Source organism: Pygocentrus nattereri, chromosome 4 (assembly GCF_015220715.1).
Source record: "Pygocentrus nattereri isolate fPygNat1 chromosome 4, fPygNat1.pri, whole genome shotgun sequence".
Taxonomy (NCBI): Eukaryota; Metazoa; Chordata; class Actinopteri; order Characiformes; family Serrasalmidae; genus Pygocentrus; species Pygocentrus nattereri.
This window is the reverse complement of record NC_051214.1, coordinates 17,756,768-17,777,481: the sequence shown is the minus strand read 5'-3', so window position 1 is coordinate 17,777,481 and position 20,714 is coordinate 17,756,768. Positions and strand designations below refer to the sequence as shown.

Genomic DNA, 20,714 nt, shown 5'->3' with positions numbered 1-20,714 from the left:
TGTATTTCTTCTGTAACTTAATAAATTTAACCAGAATATGATGACGAGTAGGAGCCAGATCCGAGACCAGTGCTAGCCATGCAGCAATAAAGCAGAGAGGTGAAGACCATTTAAAGTATGACCGATAACACAAAAGACACTGATTCCAGCTGGGAGATAAGCGGCAGCCTCTGAGTCTGCAGGGTGAAATGATGAGAGCTCCTGCTTTTCCTGTTTTCACCCTATTTTTTGCAGGAACCCGATCAGCACTGCATTCTACGGGATCTTTGACCTCACTCTTGCAAAAAAAGCACACATACCTGTCCAGCTTTGCTTTTGTGATGACTGAGGACAAAGTCCAGCGCAGAAAGAGAGCATGCAGGCATTTTTCCCCAAAGAACCTGGAAAAGGGAGAAATAAATACTATAAAATTCAGAGATATCTACTGAAATGAGCCTGAATATACTGGAATGAATCATTTAACTGTCAACTTTCTTCATTTGGACTAAGAACAGATGATATTCCAAAGATATAACATCACAGTACTTGAAAAAATATATAATTGAAAAATATATAATAATATAATAATTGAGTTCGTAGTGTAGCGCATTTTTTCTCCTATGTAGACCAAAACGCTGTTTAAGATGAATAGGAGGAAAATCTTAGCAATTGGTAATTATTTAATAAACCAAGATAATGCTGTAATGGACTGACATCCAATTAAATTTCTATTACTGTGTAGTTTTTGCAGCTGGTAATATCACTCAGCTCTACAACAAACATATCACACCCAAAAAAACAGACCCAGGTACAAGATTTACACAGTTATTCTGTTCCTGCTTCCTATGGGAGTTAAAATGGGACCTTGAGCTGAGTGTTGCTGTGCTGTCAGGGCAGGTTCAGCCTTGGTGAGTGAGTAATGTCTCTGTGAATGGTGTCCTTCCCTTGCTTTCAGGACCACGATGTTCAGGAGGATAAGATTTTCCTGCTGTCTCTGCTCATGGCAGAAATGGGGGTCCACTCTGTGGCCTACGCCTTCCCCAAAGTGCGCATCATCACCACAGCCGTGGACAAGAAGGTCAATGACGAGTTTCACATCATCCCAGGCATTGGTGAGCTGGTCTGCCTATTAAAGAAATACTTTAATAACCAAGTCTGGCCTGATAGCTGACAGCTAGGCAGGTTTAACATGGTGCAGGTCTGCCGGGACCACTGTGGTAAGCAGGCATTCGCCCCACCCCACCTCTTTCAGTCTAGGACGTGCATAAAAACCTCCACTTTCCCTGAACTGCATGAAGCGCTGATCAGCACAAACGGAGTAAAACTGAGCGGCAGAGCCAATCAGAATCTCCATTTCATCTGCGAGGAGCTTTCAGACCCGCCGTGGATGTTGCAAACCTGTCCAACTTTTTGTTTAGATCGGTTTTGACGCACAAAACCCAAATTCAGGCAGCTCCAAACAACTGATCCGCTCTGATTCATGGGGGAAACCAACACTCTGTTGTTTCCACTACACTTTTTGTTCGTGCTGTCGGCCCAAATTTGTACAAATGCAGGTGTTTGTTGTTGATCAGAAGTTTTGCAAGGATGCATGCACATGTTCTTGCACTGCAAGCTGCTGAAAATAACGAAAGACAGGCATAAATTAATGATACGCGTTTGATTATGGATTGTGGAGCCAATTTTTGGCTAAGCATCAGCGACCATCAGCAGTTTTACTCAGTGGCCTAATTGCAGTGTGTCCCTCAGTATGGCAGCTGTTTGTTTGTTTGTGAAAAGATTTGTTTTGACCCACCACTTTAGGAGGTGTGGCGCCAGCCCTGACATGGTGAGATTTCCATCAGTCTGAATATTAACTCGTTCAGCTGCAGAATATGAATGACCATGTTTTGTGTACAGAAAACGGCAAATAAGACAGCAAAGAAAATGTAAAGAACCTTTCATGTAATAGAAATTTTGATCTAACTGATTAGTTATTATACCAGAATTTATAAACACATTGCATCCTTGACTAGACCTGTGTGTCTATTTAAGGACAGCGCGGTTTATATTATAATAACACAGCCAGGGCTATGAACCAGTTTGAGGAATGCAAACGTAAACTAGAAATGAACCGTTTTTTTATATGAATAAATGCAACCAAAACCATAATCATCGCTCACTGTTCAGGAAGAAATGTGTTCATTTAATATCTCTGTTACGGGTTAATGGCGTTATGCGTTTTATTCTGTGGAGCCCACTAGCTTATTAGTTGTCTTATCTCCAAACATGACATTCATCATGAGACTTCAGGCAGTATATCATAAGTTGTTTATGTATGTATATGGTACTTTTTGCCCTTAGACTGTAGATTAACTCTATAATCACAACCTTTGGTCATCTGGCTTTGCACGCATATGAACTTGAGTGACATCCTATTTTTAATCCATAGGATTTAATATAATGTTGACCCACCCTTTGCAGCTATAACAGCTTCAACCGTTCTGGGAAGGCTTTCCAGAAGGGTTAGGAGTGTGTTTATGGGAATTTCTGACTGTTCTTCCAGAAGTGCATTTGTGAGGTCAGACACTGATGTTGGACGAGAAGGCCTGGCTCGCAGTCTCCACTCTAATTCATCCCAAAGGTGTTCTATCGGGTTGAGGTCAGGACTCTGTACAGGCCAGTCAAGTTTTTCCATACCAAACTGGCTCATCCATGTCTTTATAGACCTGCTTTGTGGTCCATAAAGTCATATTGGAACAGGAAGGGGCTGTCCCCAAACTGTTTCCACAAAGTTGGGAGCATGAAATTGTCCAAAATCTCTTGGTGCTGAAGCATTAAGAGTTCCTTTCACTGGAACTAAGGGGCCAAGCCCAACTCCTGAAAAACAGCCCCACACCATAATCCCCCCTTCACCTAACTTTACACTTGGCACAATGCAGTCAGACAAGTAACGTTCTCCTGGCAACCGCCAAACCCAGACTCATCCATCGGATCGCCAGACGGAGAAGCGTGATCGGTCATTCTAGAGAACACGTCTCCACTGCTCTAGAGTCCAGTGGCGGTGCTTTACACCACTGTATTCCACGCTTTGCATTGCACTTGCCGATGTAAGGCTTGGATGCAGCTGCTCGGCCATGGAAACCCATTCCACGAAGCTCTCTACACTGTTCTTGAGCTGATCTGAAGGCCACATGAAGTTTGGAGGTCTGTAGTGATTGACTCTGCAGAAAGTTGGCAACCTCTGTGCTAAGCGCCTCAGCAACTGCTGACCCCGCTCTGTCATTTTATGTGGCCGACCACTTTGTGGCTGAGTTGCTGTCGCTCCCAATCGCTTCCACTTTGTTATAATCCCACTGACAGTTGACTGTGGAATATTTAGTAATGAGGAAATTTCACGACTGGACTTGTTGCACAGATGGCATCCGATATCACTACCACGCTGGAGCTCCTGAGAGCGACCCGTTCTTTCACTAATGTTTGTAGAAGCAGTCTGCAGGCCTAGGGGCTTGGTTTTATACACCTTTGACCATGGAAGTGACTGGAATACCTGAATTCAATTTGGACGGGTGACTGAATACGTTTGGAAATATAGTGATTTGAGTGATCTAAACACCCTAACAGACTAATTGACTGATCCAAATCTCTGTGTTTTGCAGGTAATTTTGGAGACCGGTATTTTGGAACAGATGCTCCTTCAGACTGGTATGAAAGCGATGAGGGAATGGACTACTAGGGCTGTTACATGATGTGCTTTTGTGTTTGCTTAGGGGTTTGGGGGGGGGCAGGCAGTGGGGAGGTATCAGAGAAGCACTTATTCTGTCATGACTGTGACAGTGACTGCTGCCCATCTGCTATATCAGCCATATCAGGCTCCACATCTGCACTGGTCTCACTACAACACGCAGAGATCAAACCATGTTCTCACCCCGAGAGACGGGTGGGGTTCTCAGCTTTGCTTGAAGTGCCTGTGTTAATGTAGAGTAAGTAGTTTCTAATCTCTTCTTCAAGGGAACCAGCATCATCACTGACTTGGCTGCATCTGAAGGTAACAGCTCAGCCGATGTTGAAAGGACCTTCACACCCTGTTCACACTTGGTATTAGCATCTGTCTAGAGTGTTCTGACCATAAATGGACCTGAATGCATCTCTAGTGACCTTATTTTTTTTTTTCTAAAGGAAGGGTGCAACACATTTGCTACAATTTAATTGCAGTCCCACGAGTCTCGGCTCGTGTGAGGGCTGCTACATACATTTAGATCATGTGGATTGCTAAAGCAGCTTGTAAACAGATGAGTATACTATGCAAAGCAGCTGTTTTTGTCTCTGCAGTTGATTAGACTATCCTTCATTGGTGTTGGGGCACTTTAGCATTCACATTATGATTTAAGTGACCCTTATTAGTCCCTCAACAACATATGTAAAACACCACATACACACTTATGAACACGCACACTAGGTGGCAGTGAGCACACTTGCCTGGAGCGATGGGCAGCCCTATCCGCAGCGCCCGCGGAGCAGATGGCGGTTAGGTGTCTTGCCTCAAGGTGTCAGTCATGTACTGTCGGCTCTGGGGATCAAACCAGCGACCTTCCGGTCACAGGGCCGGTTCCCTAACCTCCATCGGACTATAATGCATGCCAGAGATGACTAACCGCTTATGATCAGATCATCAAAGATGTGTGTAACTGCCAGGTGCAAATAACTCGGTGAACAGTTATATAGTGAATAAATCATGAACGTATAGAGGATGAACTGATGTTTAGTTAGCTTCGATAATGCATTTCAGGCACTTGAATTTTAGAGCAGAGGTAGTATCAGATGGAGTCGTTGCAGATGAATGGGTGATTGTTTTTCACAAGATTATGCCTTTGTGTTTCCTGCCAGAGCAAATTAGTATTAGTTTAATTAGTAGTGTTTGTTTATGTGCAGCAGTGCAAAAGGGATTCCAAAGCCTTTTGGCTTGAACTTTTAAAGCAAAATGCTCTGAGATGGTGTGTTTTTTCCAGTCTTCCAGTCGAATGTGGAAGTTTGGGCGCCCCTGGTCAGATTCCATGTTTTGTAGCTTTTCTGTGTTAAAATAAAGGGATTATCCTCTCCAGAGAACACAGTTCTGCATTTCTTAATGCACAAGTACTGTTTGTTTTCAGGATTTAACATATTATAGAGGGGAAAAAATAACTATGGCACATTTTTAATGTACAAAATTGTGCACTAACATTTGCTGAAAGTTTTTTTTTTTTTCTTTCTTTTTTCATGAAAACAAAATCAACAAAACATGTAACTTGACTGGGGCTGTTCAGAATTTGCATGTGACTGTAGTTGCGCTCAGTACCACTTCAGAGAATAATTGTAGGTATAGAGAGATTTTGCTGCCATTTTCAGATGGACATACTTGAATGACTATTTAAATGTAGATATGTATTTAATATTTGTTAGCCGCCTTGACGGGTGGCAGTACTGAAATAAATGAAATCGCAAAATATTTGAAAATGTTGAGTAGGTTGTCATGCATAAATAAACACAAACCTTTTCATCACTACTGCGCTGATGTTATATAGCCATATACAACCAACCTAAAACACGCAAGCGTTGGGTTTGGCTTTGTAGATTTCACAGCACGTGAATCGGCCACTGTCATTTTCAGTGTCTTGACTGCTTAATGCCCTCATGAGCCTTCACAATTCATTTGAGCACACTGACTAATATGGCTTAAACCTGTACATGGGAAACGGCTCAGTGTCAGGCTGAGTTCACAGAGCTAATCAAGGTGATGCTGATGAGTTTGGAGGTGGTTGTACACCTATTGATTTCTGTCCTTTTGGGTTTTGTTCCAGTATGCTTTATGTAAACAAGCATCGTCTTCATCTTTAACATTCAGCATTAGCAGAAACAAAAGCATTCAGGTTTGTTCACCCTTCTATTTAGTGATACTTCACTGTTTTCAGCAAATCAATCTTTAGTGAAGATGATATTTAAGCTCAAATTCCATATTTTTTCACAATATCTGCAAAATTAAATGGTTAAACTGTAAACAAAGTAATTCAGAATATACTGGCGTAAAATTAGTAATCGTAGAGAAACTTAAAGAGAGAGAACTGTTCTTAACATTGGTAATGGGAACCAGACGTCTAAAAGAAGAAAGTTTATACATGAAATTATGAATGTTGTCTGATGCCGGAGATGTTATTTTTTTTATCATGGTTTACGATAAAATTTTCACCTAAAACATTCATGGTGAAGAGTTTGCGCAGGGGTTCAAATCAAAATAGTCCCTAAAGAAAACTCGTAAAAAATTCTGAACTAATCATCGCTAATTTACCATCATCACCAACACATACACCGCCTTGTTTCTCTGCATACTTTGTTGGTGTGTGTTGTGCTGGTATGAGTGGATCAGACACAGCAGTGCTGCTGGAGTTAAACACTCCATCCACTCACTGTCCACTTTATTAGACACTCCTACCTTGTCGGTCCACCTTGTGGATGTAAAGTCAGGGACGATAGCTCATCTGCTGCTGCACATGTGTTAGTCATCCTCTAGTCCTTCATCAGTGATCACAGGACACTGCCCACAGGACGCTGTTGGCTGGATATTTTTGGTTGATGGAATATTCTCAGTCTGATCCACTCAGACCAGCGCAACACACATTAACACACCACCACCACATCGGTGTCACTGCAGTGCTGAGAATGATCCACCACCCAAATAGTACCTGCTCTGTATCTGACGGCCCATGGGGGTCCTGACCACTGAAGAACAGGATAAAAGGGGGCAACAAAGTATCAGAGAAACACATGGACTACAGTCTGTAACTGTAGAACTACAAAGTGCCCCTATAGAGTAAGTGGAGCTGACAAAACGGACAGTGAGCGTAGAAACAAGGTGGTGGTCAGGATGTTACGCCTGTAAATTTGTAGGTTCCGTGGTTTTTGGGTGGTGAATAAAATGGCTATATCTGCTTTGTAGGCATGGTGACTCCTGGTTCCTATCACCACCACTGTAAAGACATTGCAGTCTCTACAACGAACGATTTCACATCAAAGCCGTGTGAATGACTTTGTTTACATATCATCAGATCAAAAATACTGTATTTACAGACTGGGTTCAGTACATATGGAAAATTGGCCCCAGCATTGCCGAATCCATATTTAGCTTTAAAGAGGAATGTTACACATCAGTTCAATCAAATGTGCAACACAAACAACGTCGACTTCATTGTGTTTGTTTCTGGGCTCCGGCCCCTCAGAGACGTGTTGGGATTGTGTGTTTTTAGACTTGCCATTTGTTGTTTACTCTCTGCTCAGTGCTTTGATATTTGTATACACTTCATGACATCTTACAGATTCACTCATTACTTGAGTTTTAAACTTGAAGATTTACTGGTTACACTGTCCAAATGCATGTTTATTTTATTTATGTGTTTTTCAATTAAGAGCTGCCGAAGATATGTGAGCATTTGTTATATTTTTTTCATGCCTCAGTTTTCCAAAGCTAAGCTTTGGTATTTCTTGGATATAACCGCAATAAAGCATCTTGAGCTTATCCTTGGATCATGTTTGTGCTTAATGCATTGTTCCTATAATATGGTATTTTGTTATATGGCACGCTGAGAGTGTTTGGCAGAATACTTTGAAAAAGTAGTGATTGTTATATACTGAATACACTGCCCCAAATGTATTAAGTATTAAATCACAGTACATAAAATGTAATCTAATGTTTCATGAATAAGTTCCAAAATTCTCAACATTATTTTGGCATCCCTCTGAGTGCAACACTCAGATTAATAACTGATCACATTGATTCATCAGTCTACTCAGGCTGTAAGAGAGGAATTCTTTTGTGTGTGTGTGTGTATATATATATATATATATATATATATATATATATATACATACACACACACATACATACACACACACACACACACACTTTTACATTTGTATATAAAACTTGGGGAGGGGAAAAAAGGTCTGGTTCCATTGACTTACAGTGAATGTAAAGTATGTTTAACCTTCTCCTGTAAAGTTACCATTTTGGAGATACAAGGTTTTCTTCCAACAACATACACACATTGCTCAAAAAATAAAGGGAACACTCAAATAACGCATCCTAGATCTGAATGACTTAAATATTCTCATTGAATACTTTGTTCTGTACAAAGTTGAATGTGCTGACAACAAAATCACACAAAAATCATCAATGGAAATCAAATTTATTAACCAATGGAGGCCTGGATTTGGAGTCACACACAAAAGTAAAGTGGAAAAACACACTACAGGCTGATCCAACTTTGATGTAATGTCCTTAAAACAAGTCAAAATGAGGCTCAGTGTTGTGTGTGGCCTCCATGTGCCTGTATGACCTCCCTACAACGCCTGGGCATGCTCCTGATGAGGTGGCGGATGGTCTCCTGAGGGATCTTCTCCCAGACCTGGACTAAAGCATCCACCAACTCCTGGACAGTCTGTGGTGCAACGTGGCATTGGTGGATGGAGCGAGACGTCCCAGATGTGCTCAATCGGATTCAGGTCTGGGGAACGGGCGGGCCAGTCCATAGCTTCAATGCCTTCATCTTGCAGGAACTGCTGACACTCCAGCCACATGAGGTCTAGCATTGTCCTGCATTAGGAGGAACCCAGGGCCAACCGCACCAGCATATGGTCTCACAAGGGGTCTGAGGATCTCACCTCGGTACCTAATGGCAGTCAGGCTACCTCTGGCGAGCACATGGAGGACTGTGCGGCCCTCCAAAGAAATGCCATCCCACACCATTACTGACCCACTGCCAAACCGGTCATGCTGAAGGATGTTGCGGGCAGCAGATCGCTCTCCACGGCGTCTCCATACTCTGTCACGTCTGTCACGTGCTCAGTGTGAACCTGCTTTCATCTGTGAAAGCACAGGGCACCAGCGGCGAATTTACCAATCCTGGTGTTCTCTGGCAAATGCCAGGCGTCCTGCACGGTGTTGGGCTGTGAGCACAACCCAAAAAACACACGCCTTGACGTGTTCCCTATGGGACGCGTTCTCAAGCGCCTGTGTTTGGGAGCAAATGACAGGAGGGTAGGGGACGGAGTGGATGGGCGCCTGATTAGTGCTGTGCTGTTTTTTGATGTGTATTATCATACTTGAACAAACAGCTCTTACAGAAAATGCAGACTAGAAATAATTTTCCGGCATCGTTTTGGCGCCCCTCTAGTGCAGCGCCCATATGCGCCGCATACGCTGCATACCCCCTTTTTGCGCCACTGGGTGGAGGTAGTAGTCCTGCTGCTGGGTTGTTGCCCTCCTACGGCCTCCTCCACGTCTCCTGGTGTACTGGCCTGTCTCCTGGTAGCGCCTCCAGCCTCTGGATATGACGCTGACAGACACAGCAAACCTTTTTGCCACAGCTCGCATTGATGTGCCATCCTGGATTAGCTGCACTACCTGAGCCACTTGTGTGCGTTGTAGAGTCCGTCTCATGCTACCATGAGTGTGAAAGCACCACCAACATTCAAAAGTGACCAAAATATCAGCCAGAAAGCAGAAAGGTACTGAGAAGTAGTCTGTGGTCCCCACCTGCAGAACCACTCCTTTATTGAGTGTGTCTTGCTAATTGCCAATAATTTCCACCTATTGTCTATTCCATTTGCACAACAGCATGTGGAATTGATTGTCAATCAGTGTTACTTCCTAAGTGGACAGTTTGATTTCACAGAAGTTTGATATACTTGGAGTTATATTGTGTTGTTTAAGTGTTCCCTTTATTTTTTTGAGCAGTGTATATATATATATATATATATATATATATATATATATATATATATATATATATATATATATATATATATATATATATATACACACACACACATACACATTGTATTTCCAAAAGTATTCAGTCACCCAGTGGAAGTGATTGGGAGCGACAGCAACTCAGCCACAAAGTTGTCGGCCACGTACAATGACAGCAGGGTCAGCGGATGCTGAGGTGTATAGTGCACAGAGGTCACCAACTTTCTACAGAGTCGATCACTACAGACTACTTTGTGGGAACAGTTTAGGGATGGTCCCTTCCTGTTCCAACATGACTGCTCACCCATGCACAAAGCAGGTCCATAAAGACAAAAGACATGGATGAGCCAGTTTGGTGTGGAAGAACTTGACTGGCCTGCACAGAGTCCTGACCTCAACCCAACAGAACACCTTTGGGATGAATTAGAGCGGAGACTACGTACCAGGCCTTCTCGTCCAACATCAGTGTCTGACCTCACAAATGCACTTCTGGAAGAACGGTCAAAAATTCCCATAAACACACTCCTAACCCTTGTGGAAAGCCTTCCCAGAAGAGTTGAAGCTGTTATAGCTGCAAAGGATGGGCCGCCATATTAAACCCTATGGATTAAGAAAGGAATCTCACTCAAGTCCATACACGTGTGAAGCCAGATGACCGAATACTTTTGGCTCTATAGTGTGTATATAGTGGGTAAGTATTCTACTTAAATGTTAAAAAGTAACTATTCTAAATACTGTATAAATATGTACTCAGAATACCTGTTTTCTGTTACATCCCAGCCCTGTGTTTTTTTTGTTTTTTTTTTAATAAACTGGTATTGGGCAGGGTCTCGGAGCTGGCTGAGGGTGCTGCCTGACAGTGGTGATAGTGGTGGGATTGGAAGTGTAAACATATTAGTGATTAATATTTTTCCCCTCCTATTACTGCAGGTTAACATGCTCAAAACTCAAAACAAACAAAAAAAAGTTTCTCAAGGAGGGAAGAAGTCATTACACTTTGATCAAAGATGACAGGAAAACAAAAAAATGTCTTTTAAATTATACAGAATTAAGAATCCGGCCTGACATGAACAGCGAGGTGAACTAATCTAACTGTAAAAAAGTTCCCTTTTTAATTTCAGGCTGATTTTAAGGTTTCTTTCAAAATAAAAGTTTCATATTGCACTTCGTGTTAGAAAAAGGCACAACAGAAAGGCTCTCTGTGCGTTTTAAACGGGAAATAAAGGCCCATTCGACAGACCTCGTGTTGCTAATGACCGTCACACTGTCCAAGAAAGCCTGGCCCAGACCCCACCAGAGCCTGCTGAGCGGGGACTTCAGCGAGGCTGAGTTTGATTCATTTTGTCGAACCGGTTCTTTCGAAATGCCGGTTTGAATGAATCCAATGTCCGATTCAGTCATTCGTTTGGTCACATTTGAGCTTTCCAAGTAAATCCCCTCACATATCGATTTATTCGTGCGATTTATTGATCTATTCGGGCAGCAAATTAATTAAACCTTGTGTAGGCTATAGCTGACGGTACGTTATACTGCCCAACGTGGTTTTTCAGAAGGCGAAATGGGACGTTATTTTATTCAGCCTCTATTTAATGTTAATGAATTTCCGCTGGTGACAAAACCTCACCGATTAATCCGAATCTTCTGGCTTGAATGGTTTTAATAGAGAAAACTTCGATTCGGTTTGGCTCGTGACTCGGTAGAACGAATCATTGGAAGGAGTCGGTTCAAAGAAAGGAGTCGGACATGGCTAGTCCAGCGCGAATCAAAAACACAGAGATGAGAATTCAGTCGTCCTTGTTGTTGGCGGACCGGTCAGCCGTGCCTTCGGCCATAAAAACAAACCCCTGAAGCTTTAATTAGCGGCACGACTCGTTAATTTGCGCTGGTCGATCGTGTTTATTAGCCTACCGGCTCACACTTCACACGAGTCGGTATCTGACTCGCTGCTAAACCGATACTCGGTCAGCTCGGCTGCTCTCGGCTCACTCTCAGAAGGTAGGACTATGTATTGGTGATTGGTTATTGGTATCGGATGTATTCCAGGCGGAACCGTGGCATGTCTGTATTATGGCTACACATTGACCCGCTTCAACGGCCGAACCGTAGCTAAGCTAACTAGCATTGAGGTTAACTCGGTTAGCTTCTCGCTTCAGTTCGGCGATTAAAAACCCAGTGTAACCCGTTAGTTTTATAAATAAGTTCTGTTTGGAGGCAGATGTAGATAAAGGGGCCCAATTTGTCAGAAGTTCTCCATAATTCCGCTGCTAAGATGTAAACTAGCAGTCGGACTGAGCTACAGCCCGAGTTTCTGTCCGGCGGTGGGCGGAACTAGCAGAGTCTGCAACACAAATGACCATTTATTTTTATTTACTGTCCGAATGACCAATGAGCTTGCACGTCGGAATCTAATGTTTGTAATCAGTGGCAAATCTGAGGGGAAAAAAACGAAGAAAGTTTTCTTCGGGTTCTACTTTGCCGCACAACACCCTGTATGTATCACTCCGCCACGAATGGCTATACAATATGCAGTTTAGACCAGGGTCCAGCACAGCCCCGGTCCAGGAGGGCCAGGGTCCAGCACGGTGTTGTACCCCCCCCCTGCTCAAATACTAAAAACCTGGCTGTTCACAGATGAAGTGAATTGTAAGACGGCGCTTTAGGGCCGTTGTTAATAAAAATAAGTGATGTTATACTTTTTTGATCCCACAACCAGGGAAATTCCACCTCCGCATTTGACCCATCTGTGAAGTGAAACACCACATACACACTAGTGGACACACACACTAGGGGGCAGTGAGCACACTTGCCCAGAGCGGTGGGCAGCCCTATCCATGGCGCCCAGGGAGCAGTTGGGGGTTAGGTGTCTTGCTCAAGGACACCTCAGTCATGGACTGTCAGCCCTGGGGATCGAACCGGCAACCTTCTGGTCACAGGGCCAGATCCCTAACCTCCAGCCCACGACTGCCAACAATAGTAGATTTTGAGAATTAAGTCACAATATTTGAAGGATAGAGTGGTCTAACTCTACTGTAAGGGGTACTAACTGTACTGTAAGGGGGAATAACTACTGTAGGGGGTTTAACTAGGTGGGCTAACTGTACTGTAAGGGGGTTAAATGTACTGTAGGGGGATAACTACTGTAAGGGGTTTAACTACTGTAAAAGGTCTAGCTGTACTGTAGGGGGTCTAACTGTACTGTAAGGGATGTAACTGTACTGTAGAGGGTCTAACTACTGTAGAGGACTAACTACTGTAGGGTGATTAACAAGGGTGGGCTAATTGTACTATGGGGTCTAACTGTACTGAAGGGGGGCTAACTGTAGGGTGGGCTAACTGTAAGGGGGCTAACTCTACTGTCGGGGGTCTAACTGCATTTGGACATATTATGACCTTTCCTGTTATTAATGCCACTTTACTTTTGCAATTCTATGACTTTTTTTTCTCTAAATATTATGACTTTTTAATGGAAATATTCCAACTTTTTCACAAAATATTACTTTTTGCACAAAATATTACTTTTTGCATGAAATATAGCTTTTTTCTAAGAAATATTACTTTTTTTCTCTAAATAGTATGACTTTTCACAAAATTGATCTTTTTTTCACAAAATATTACTTTTTTTGCACGAAATATGACTTTTTTTTCTCCAAATAGCACTTTTTTTCCACAAAATATTAAATTATTTTTCACAAAATATTACTTTTTTAAGAAATATTACTTTTTCTCTAAATAGTACAACTTTTTTTCATGAAATATTACTTTTTTGCACAAAATATTGCTTTTTTCATGAAATATTACTTTTTTCTCTAAATATTATGGCTTTTTTCTCAAAGTCTATTATTTTTATTTTTATTAACAGTGGCCCTAAAATGCAGTCATATAATCAGGTGTAATAGAGCACAAAAATCACCAAACCGTGCTGGACACCAGCCATCCAGGACCGTTTCCGAGTTCTTAATGTACTAGACCCCCTACGATTCTGACTTCTTAATGCTCTGTTCTAGAGAACATTTCATTTCAGACCTTTTTGAATTGTTTTATTATGCAAAACGATTTAAAAATCAATGTAATGCACTTTAAAGCATAGCTAAGTAGAGTGAGTTCATACTACCACATAAGTTAAGTGATACTTTTTTTTAGTCCCACAAATGGGGAAATTCCACCTCTGCATTTAACCCATTTGTGAAGTGAAACACCACATACACACTAATGAATACACACACGCTAGGGTGGGCGGTGGGCAGCCCTATCCACGGCGCCCGGGGAGCAATTGGGGGTTAGGTGTCTTGCTCAAGGACACCTCAGTCCAGCAATCTTCCGGTCACAGGGCCAGTTCCCTAACCTCCAGCCCACGACTGCCCCCTAGTAAAGTTTTCAACCAGCACTGATCACGCCTTGGATTAACCTCACAGGCTACAATATTGCCTCTGCGAAAGAAAAGAGGTGCTGCTCGTTACCGACTTTAAACTTTTAACCAGGTTTAAGATAGAGTGAGTGAGTGTGTGTGTGTGTGTGTGTGTGTGTGTGTGTGTGTGTGTGTGTGTGTGTGTGTGTGTGTCTGTGTGACTTTACGTGTATACACACACACATACATTGATCAGGTGTAACATTCTGACCACCTCCTTGTTTCTACACTCATTTTCCATTTTATCAGCTCCACTTACTGTATAGGTGCACTTTGTAGTTCTATAGTTACAGACTGTAGTCCATCTGTTGCTCTGGTTACCCTGTTCTTCAGTGGTCAGGACCCCCCATGGACCCTGACAGAGCAGGTACTATTTGGGTGGTGGGTCATTCTCAGTACTGCAGTAACACTGACTTGGCGGTGTTATGTCAGTGCTGGTACGAGTGGATCAGACACCGCTGATAAAATGGACAATGAGTGTAGAAACAAGGAGGTGGTCATGATGTTATGGCTGACTGGTGTGGGGGACTCAGAGATGACTTCTCAAAAAACATAATATAAACCTAATTTATGGTACAGCTGTGTTTGTGACAACGTTTCCATGTCCATCTCCTTCCAGGTCTTCCCTGGTTCTGTGTGAGGGAGAAGAGCATGGCAGGCCTCTGGAGATCTTACCAGGCGTTAATGGCCAAACGTCCATGGACTGTGCAAATCATAACAGCTGGTAAAAAACCCACAGTCTCCCATCTCCACACCCCCTTCAGCCTAATGCCTTCTCCTACCCAGCTTCTCCTCGTCATCTAAAATTAGTCTGTATTTTCTAGAGCCCTTTAGGTTGACTCTATCTCAATAGCCATGTTGTTCGCAATAGGTAAACATTTGCCTGTTGTGCTGTAACAGCATCAGAGCAGGCATCGCAAGGTTGGGGTGGTGTTCCACAGTTCCAGAATAGATGAATGGAGGTCCTTAGTAAACATTTAATTTATTTTACTGCTTAGACTCCCACGTAGGGAGCAGGCGTCATAGAACACAGCCCTTACAAAAAGCTGTTTTCTGTAATTCGCTTCTCTTCCTTTTCTGTAGCTCCCAGAAGAATCAGTGTTCAAATTTAGAGAATAACTGCACTTTCAGAGCTTTTTGACAGACATTTTCTGATTTTTCTGGATGAATCTCTTGTCACTCTCAAGATCAGTAGTAATTAATTTTTTAATGCACTTGCACTCTTCCGCCACAAGGTGGCAGTGAATAACAAGGCTTTGAATAGGATCAGTTTCATGATATTATTGATTTCAAGTTAAAATTGTCTTGGTATATAAGCCTGGACTCAGTGCTCTCTCAGCTGTGGAGTTGATTTGCAGTTTTGTTGCTCTCATGCCATCTCCATTTTTAATCTTTTGCATATTTTGAAAAGTCCAGTTATATTTTGCGTTATCAGACTTTCATGATAACCCAACCAACAGAAATTCTCAGTTTATTTCACTGACAAGAGAAAATAGGGATGATGATTGATGTTTTAATATCAGAATCAGAATTGGCAGATAATCTTCTTAAAAGGTGATTGATTATGGACAGATGTTTGTCGGACTGATATTTTGTATATGTTATTAGATGTGGTACCGATCTGACGCCATGTATTGGTCAATATTAGTAAAAAATGCTGGATCTAAAATCTAGCCTGACACAGCATTCACTCAGATGGTGTGATGTGTTGGCTGTGTGTGTGAGTAGTTTGAGAGAGGCTACATTTATATGCCTATGAAATACGCCAGTTAAAAATACCTTATTTTAAAGTTTAGTAGTTAAAAAAAAAGAAAAAGAAAATTGATTTTGAAATTGAATTGAAATTTGACCAACTAAAAATATCACATTATTCCATTTGGTAGACTTGCTTTCAGTTTTTCCAATCGGCAGTTCAGTCTTAGAAGCTGGTTGACGTGATCAAACCCATTTGGTGGTGTTGAGGTCTGGACTCTGGGGTGGTCAGTCCATTGTTCAGATTCAGCGCCGAGTGGTCTTCTCACAGTGGAAGGATGGACAGAAACACCTGTGGATGTTTTCAGATCTGAAGCAGCTTGATTTTCTCCTCTCTCTCAGAGATCAAAGCTTTCAGTGCTGTTTATCTGATGGGGGCAGTTTGTTAGGAGTTCCATTTTCTTTGAAGTTTTTGAAGTCAGTTTCAATCTTCAGTATTGGAATTATGAGAATTCCTCAGGTTACTGTTCCAGTGACTGGGTTTTATTTATTTATTTATTTTATTAATTTACAAACTTACATTAATAATATAAACATTTTAATGATAATGCATTTTATTTATATGTAGTGTCTTCTCCAAACATCTGATGTGATTAAAAAAACTATTACAGACACAAATAAATCAATTTAATTTAAAAGTAACTGTTGTGTAATCCAGATTATACACTGCTCAAAAAAATAAAGGGAACACTTAAACAACACAATATAACTCCAAGTAAATCAAACTTCTGTGAAATCAAACTGTCCACTTAGGAAGCAACACTGACAAATCAATTTCACTGCTGTTGTGCAAATGGAATAGACAATAGGTGGAAATTATTGGCAATTAGCAAGACACACTCAATAAAGGAGTGGCTCTGCAGGTGGGACCACAGACCACTTCTCAGTACCTTTCTGCTTTCTGGCTGATGTTTTGGTAACTTTTAAATGTTGGTGGTGCTTTCACACTCGTGGTAGCATGAGACGGACTCTACAACCCACACAAGTGGTTCAGGTAGTGCAGCTCATCCAGGCACATCAATGCGAGCTGTGGCAAGAAGGTTTGCTGTGTCTGTCAGTGTAGTGTCCAGAGGCTGGAGGCGCTACCAGGAGACAGGCCAGTACACCAGGAGACGTGGAGGAGGCCGTAGGAGGGCAACAACCCAGCAGCAGGACTGCTACCTCCGCCTTTGTGCAAGGAAGGAGCAGGAGTAGCACTGCCAGAGCCCTGCAAAATGACCTCCAGCAGGCGACAAATGTGCGTGTGTCTGCACAAACGGTTAGAAACCGACTCCATGAGGATGGTATGAGGGCCCGACGTCCACAGATGGGGGTTGTGCTCACAGCCCAACACCGTGCAGGACGCTTGGCATTTGCCAGAGAACACCAGGATTGGCAAATTTGCCACTGGTGCCCTGTGCTCTTCACAGATGAAAGCAGGTTCACACTGAGCACATGTGAAAGACGTGACAGAGTCTGGAGACGCCGTGGAGAGCGATCTGCTGCCTGCAACATCCTTCAGCATGACCGGTTTGGCAGTGGGTCAGTAATGGTGTGGGGTGGCATTCTATGGAGGGCCGCACAGCCCTCCATGTGCTCGCCAGAGGTAGCCTGACTGCCATTAGGTACCGAGATGAGATCCTCAGACCCCTTGTGAGACCATATGCTAGTGCGGTTGGCCCTGGGTTCTTCCTAATGCAGGACAATGCTAGACCTCATGTGGCTGGAGTTTGTCAGCCGTTCCTGCAAGTTGAAGTCATTGAAGCTATGGACCGGCCCGGCCGTTCCCCAGACCTGAATCCGATTGAGCACATCTGTGACATCATGTCTCGCTCCATCCACCAATGCCACGTTGCACCACAGACTGTCCAGGAGTTAGCAGATGCTTTAGTCCATGTCTGGGAGGAGATCCCTCAGGAGCATGCCCAGGCATAGTAGGGAGGTCATACAGGCACGTGGAGGCCACACACAATACTGAGCCTCATTTTGACTTGTTTTAAGGACATCACATCAAAGTTGGATCTGCCTGTAGTGTGTTTTTCCACTTTACTTTTGTGTGTGACTCCAAATCCAGGCCTCCATTGGTTAATAAATTTGATTTCCATTGATGATTTTTGTGTGATTTTGTTGTCAGTACATTCAACTTGTACAGAACAAAGTATTCAATGAGAATATTTAATTCATTCAGATCTAGGATGTGTTATTTGAGTGTTCCCTTTTTTTGTGCAGTGTATAATAAGTATAACAATGTGGCTGAAAAGTAAAATCTTTCTTAGTATTTGTCTCCCTTTTGATTTACTGACCACCTGCACTCAAGCTGGTCCTCACTCTGATCACTAACAGTAACAAAGCCTCTGCTGAGCAGTTCAGGTCTTCCTGAATGTTGCCTGAACACAAACTTCATTGGAAGGAATAAGAATTAACTCGAACAAATCTTCTTTTACCAGGTTAGTGTCACAGATCTGCTTAAATTTGAGCAGGTGAGCAAGAAATGGTGCAACATCTTGAATATTTTTCGTTTTACTTGTCATAACTTTTTTTCCAAAGAAAATTTGATTTATTTTACATATCTGTTAATTAGAATGCACGTCTTCGGCCTTTGTAGGGATTAAATGCTGTTAAATGAAGGAGCTTCCGATATCCGCACGGTTCGTTCAGTCTGCAGGCCTGTGTGGGTGTGAGAGTACATTTCTATCTTGGAACGCTGTTTTGTCTTCCCATCTTCCAGGAAAACAAGTTGGCATGGCAACTCATCTGTTTGGATTTATGCTAGATTGGTTTTGTGCGCTGTTTTAGTTTAGTGTCAGTTTCGATGCCGCTGGGCTAATCATTTTATTTCACAAATGTAATCTCATGCCTCGATGTGTTCCTCCTGATCACGTCTACAAAGAATCACCCACTCCCTGAGTCAGAGCTGCTAAGTGGATGGGAAAGATGTGCTGGTGGTCTTTCTCTTTCTGTGGACCCTTTTCTTTTGATTAGGTGGCGAAGTCTGATCGATATGTTCGAGTAACTAGTTCTCGTATCAGGAGCGCTTTAGTTTGGATCAGAGTGTCCAAGAAATGACTGAAGTGATGGTGGCCTCAATAGGGAACTTGGCTGCGGGTACAACTTTATATAATCATGTCTACGGATTTAGTGATTCATCGCCTTTGTTTTCCACATCAGAAGCAGCGGGGAGTCCTTCTGTGTATATAGAAAAGATGCTTTAATTGGGTGGATGAGGCTCCTGCATTAGGCTACATTCACATTTCCAGGCTGAAGTGGCACAAATCTGATTTTTTGCTCTAATGTGACTCAGATCTGGTGTTTTCAGGGCTGTGTGGACACAAATCTGATCTTTTCAAATCTGACCTGAGCTGCTTTCATATCCGATTCATGGCCATGTGACCTTAATGTGACATTCAGATCAGAATTCATGTGCTTTTATCATTCAGCGTTACCATGGCAACAGCGCTGAACAGACGTTAAAGCCTGTAAACGGTGGAAAAGCAGCTCATAATCTTTCTCCTTCGTCGGGCTCTAATAGTGAAGCTGAGAGCTGATCAAAGTTAATGATCTTCTCAGCAAAGCTTGTTCTGCTTGTTAGTTTGTGCTGATGATGCAGTGATTCAGTTACATGTTACTGAGTAGGATGAACTCATGAGGGTCATTTCAGGCTGGTTCATCACATTAATGACAGATTTGAGTCACTGACCTAAACAAGTCTGAACCATCGAGTCACAGAGATCGGATTTGAGCAGAAAATTGGATTTAAGTACAGAGGCTTGTAATGTGAGCGTGGCCTTTGAACGTGTCTACGTGAATCGTTAGATTCCTGGACATTTCAGTTTCATCTTCGGCAGCATCACAGGAGCTCATAAGTTCTGATGGCTGATAGCTGGACTCATCACCCAGAATGCTTTCGTGGTCGCTGTATAAAGGGCATGTTATTCGTCCACAGCCGCTTCTTTGGTTTGTGTCTTTGGTTTCTTTTAAACTTCCCTTTAGATTTTGAACTTGTCTTTGACGCTGCAGCCTCATTCTCCTACATCATTTCTTTCTAAACGTCTTTGAACAGTTTGGATGAGTGTCTTCTAACTTTGTTTGCACAGAAACGTCAGCCTGAGTGTTTGAGGTCTGAGCAGCGCAAAATTGTGACCTGATGTTGAGTTGGATTGACGTAAAAGTCATGGCTGTTCAGAGTTGCATTGCCACAGATCAGATACGTCTCGAGTTTTATTCAGGACTTGGGCCACTTTTACCTGCTGTGTGAACAAAGCCTTGGAGGAAAAATGCTGATTCTGTTACTAAACTAACAGACGCCCCACGTTGGCTGGCATTGTGCTGAATTGCGGGGAGAATGGGGGTGGCTGTCCTACACACCTGGAGAGAGCCAGGTCAATCGTGCTCTTGTGGACTCCCCACCACAGATGGATATCAACCTTGTGATCTCCTGATTATTAAGCCATCAGCTGTATTATCTGGGAGCCCCCAGCTCTGAAGCTGATTACTCAGACATTGTGGAGCTTCATAAAAGACCCTTAATTTCTAATGAATAAATCTATTTTATGAATGACTTTATTTTAAACAGGTACTTAAGTTTGTGTTTACACAGTAAACTCTCTCGCTGCAAAAGCCATCATTGACATGTTTTCTGTCCCAAGATTGGTTCTTTAATTTTGCGCTAGAACCGTGATTCCAGAGTAGCCATCAAGTAATATAAGCCTGTTGTCACAGATTAGTATCAAAAACAGCAAAAACAAGTCCTTAAACATTTGCCTCTAGCTGTGTCACATTTTTATAGGGCTCATATCATAGAAAACCATACTTCCTCTGCTTTTCTTTAGTACTGAGTGC

The 20,714-nt window shown here is 42.5% G+C and overlaps 2 protein-coding genes across 3 annotated transcripts in view; both read left to right on the top strand.

Annotated features, from left to right (window-relative positions):
- The window catches only part of si:ch211-243j20.2 (uridine-cytidine kinase-like 1), a 61,664-nt gene extending 56,213 nt beyond the window's left edge, over positions 1-5,451 (top strand). Inside the window, exons 14-15 of one of the 2 annotated variants that reach the window (XM_017701035.2) lie at positions 935-1,091; positions 3,618-5,451. In XM_017701035.2, the coding sequence (XP_017556524.1) occupies positions 935-1,091; positions 3,618-3,694 (234 nt within the window). In that variant the 3' untranslated portion in view covers positions 3,695-5,451. The remainder of the gene's footprint in view (positions 1-934; positions 1,092-3,617) is intronic. The other variant, XM_017701036.2, reaches the window with a different exon arrangement.
- Positions 5,452-11,456: 6,005 nt separating this feature from the next.
- Positions 11,457-20,714, top strand: part of mpv17 (mitochondrial inner membrane protein MPV17) — a 48,572-nt gene continuing 39,314 nt past the window's right edge. The window contains exons 1-2 of the mRNA XM_017701033.2: positions 11,457-11,734; positions 14,764-14,868. Coding sequence (XP_017556522.1) covers positions 14,796-14,868 — 73 coding nt within the window. The 5' untranslated portion in view covers positions 11,457-11,734; positions 14,764-14,795. The remainder of the gene's footprint in view (positions 11,735-14,763; positions 14,869-20,714) is intronic.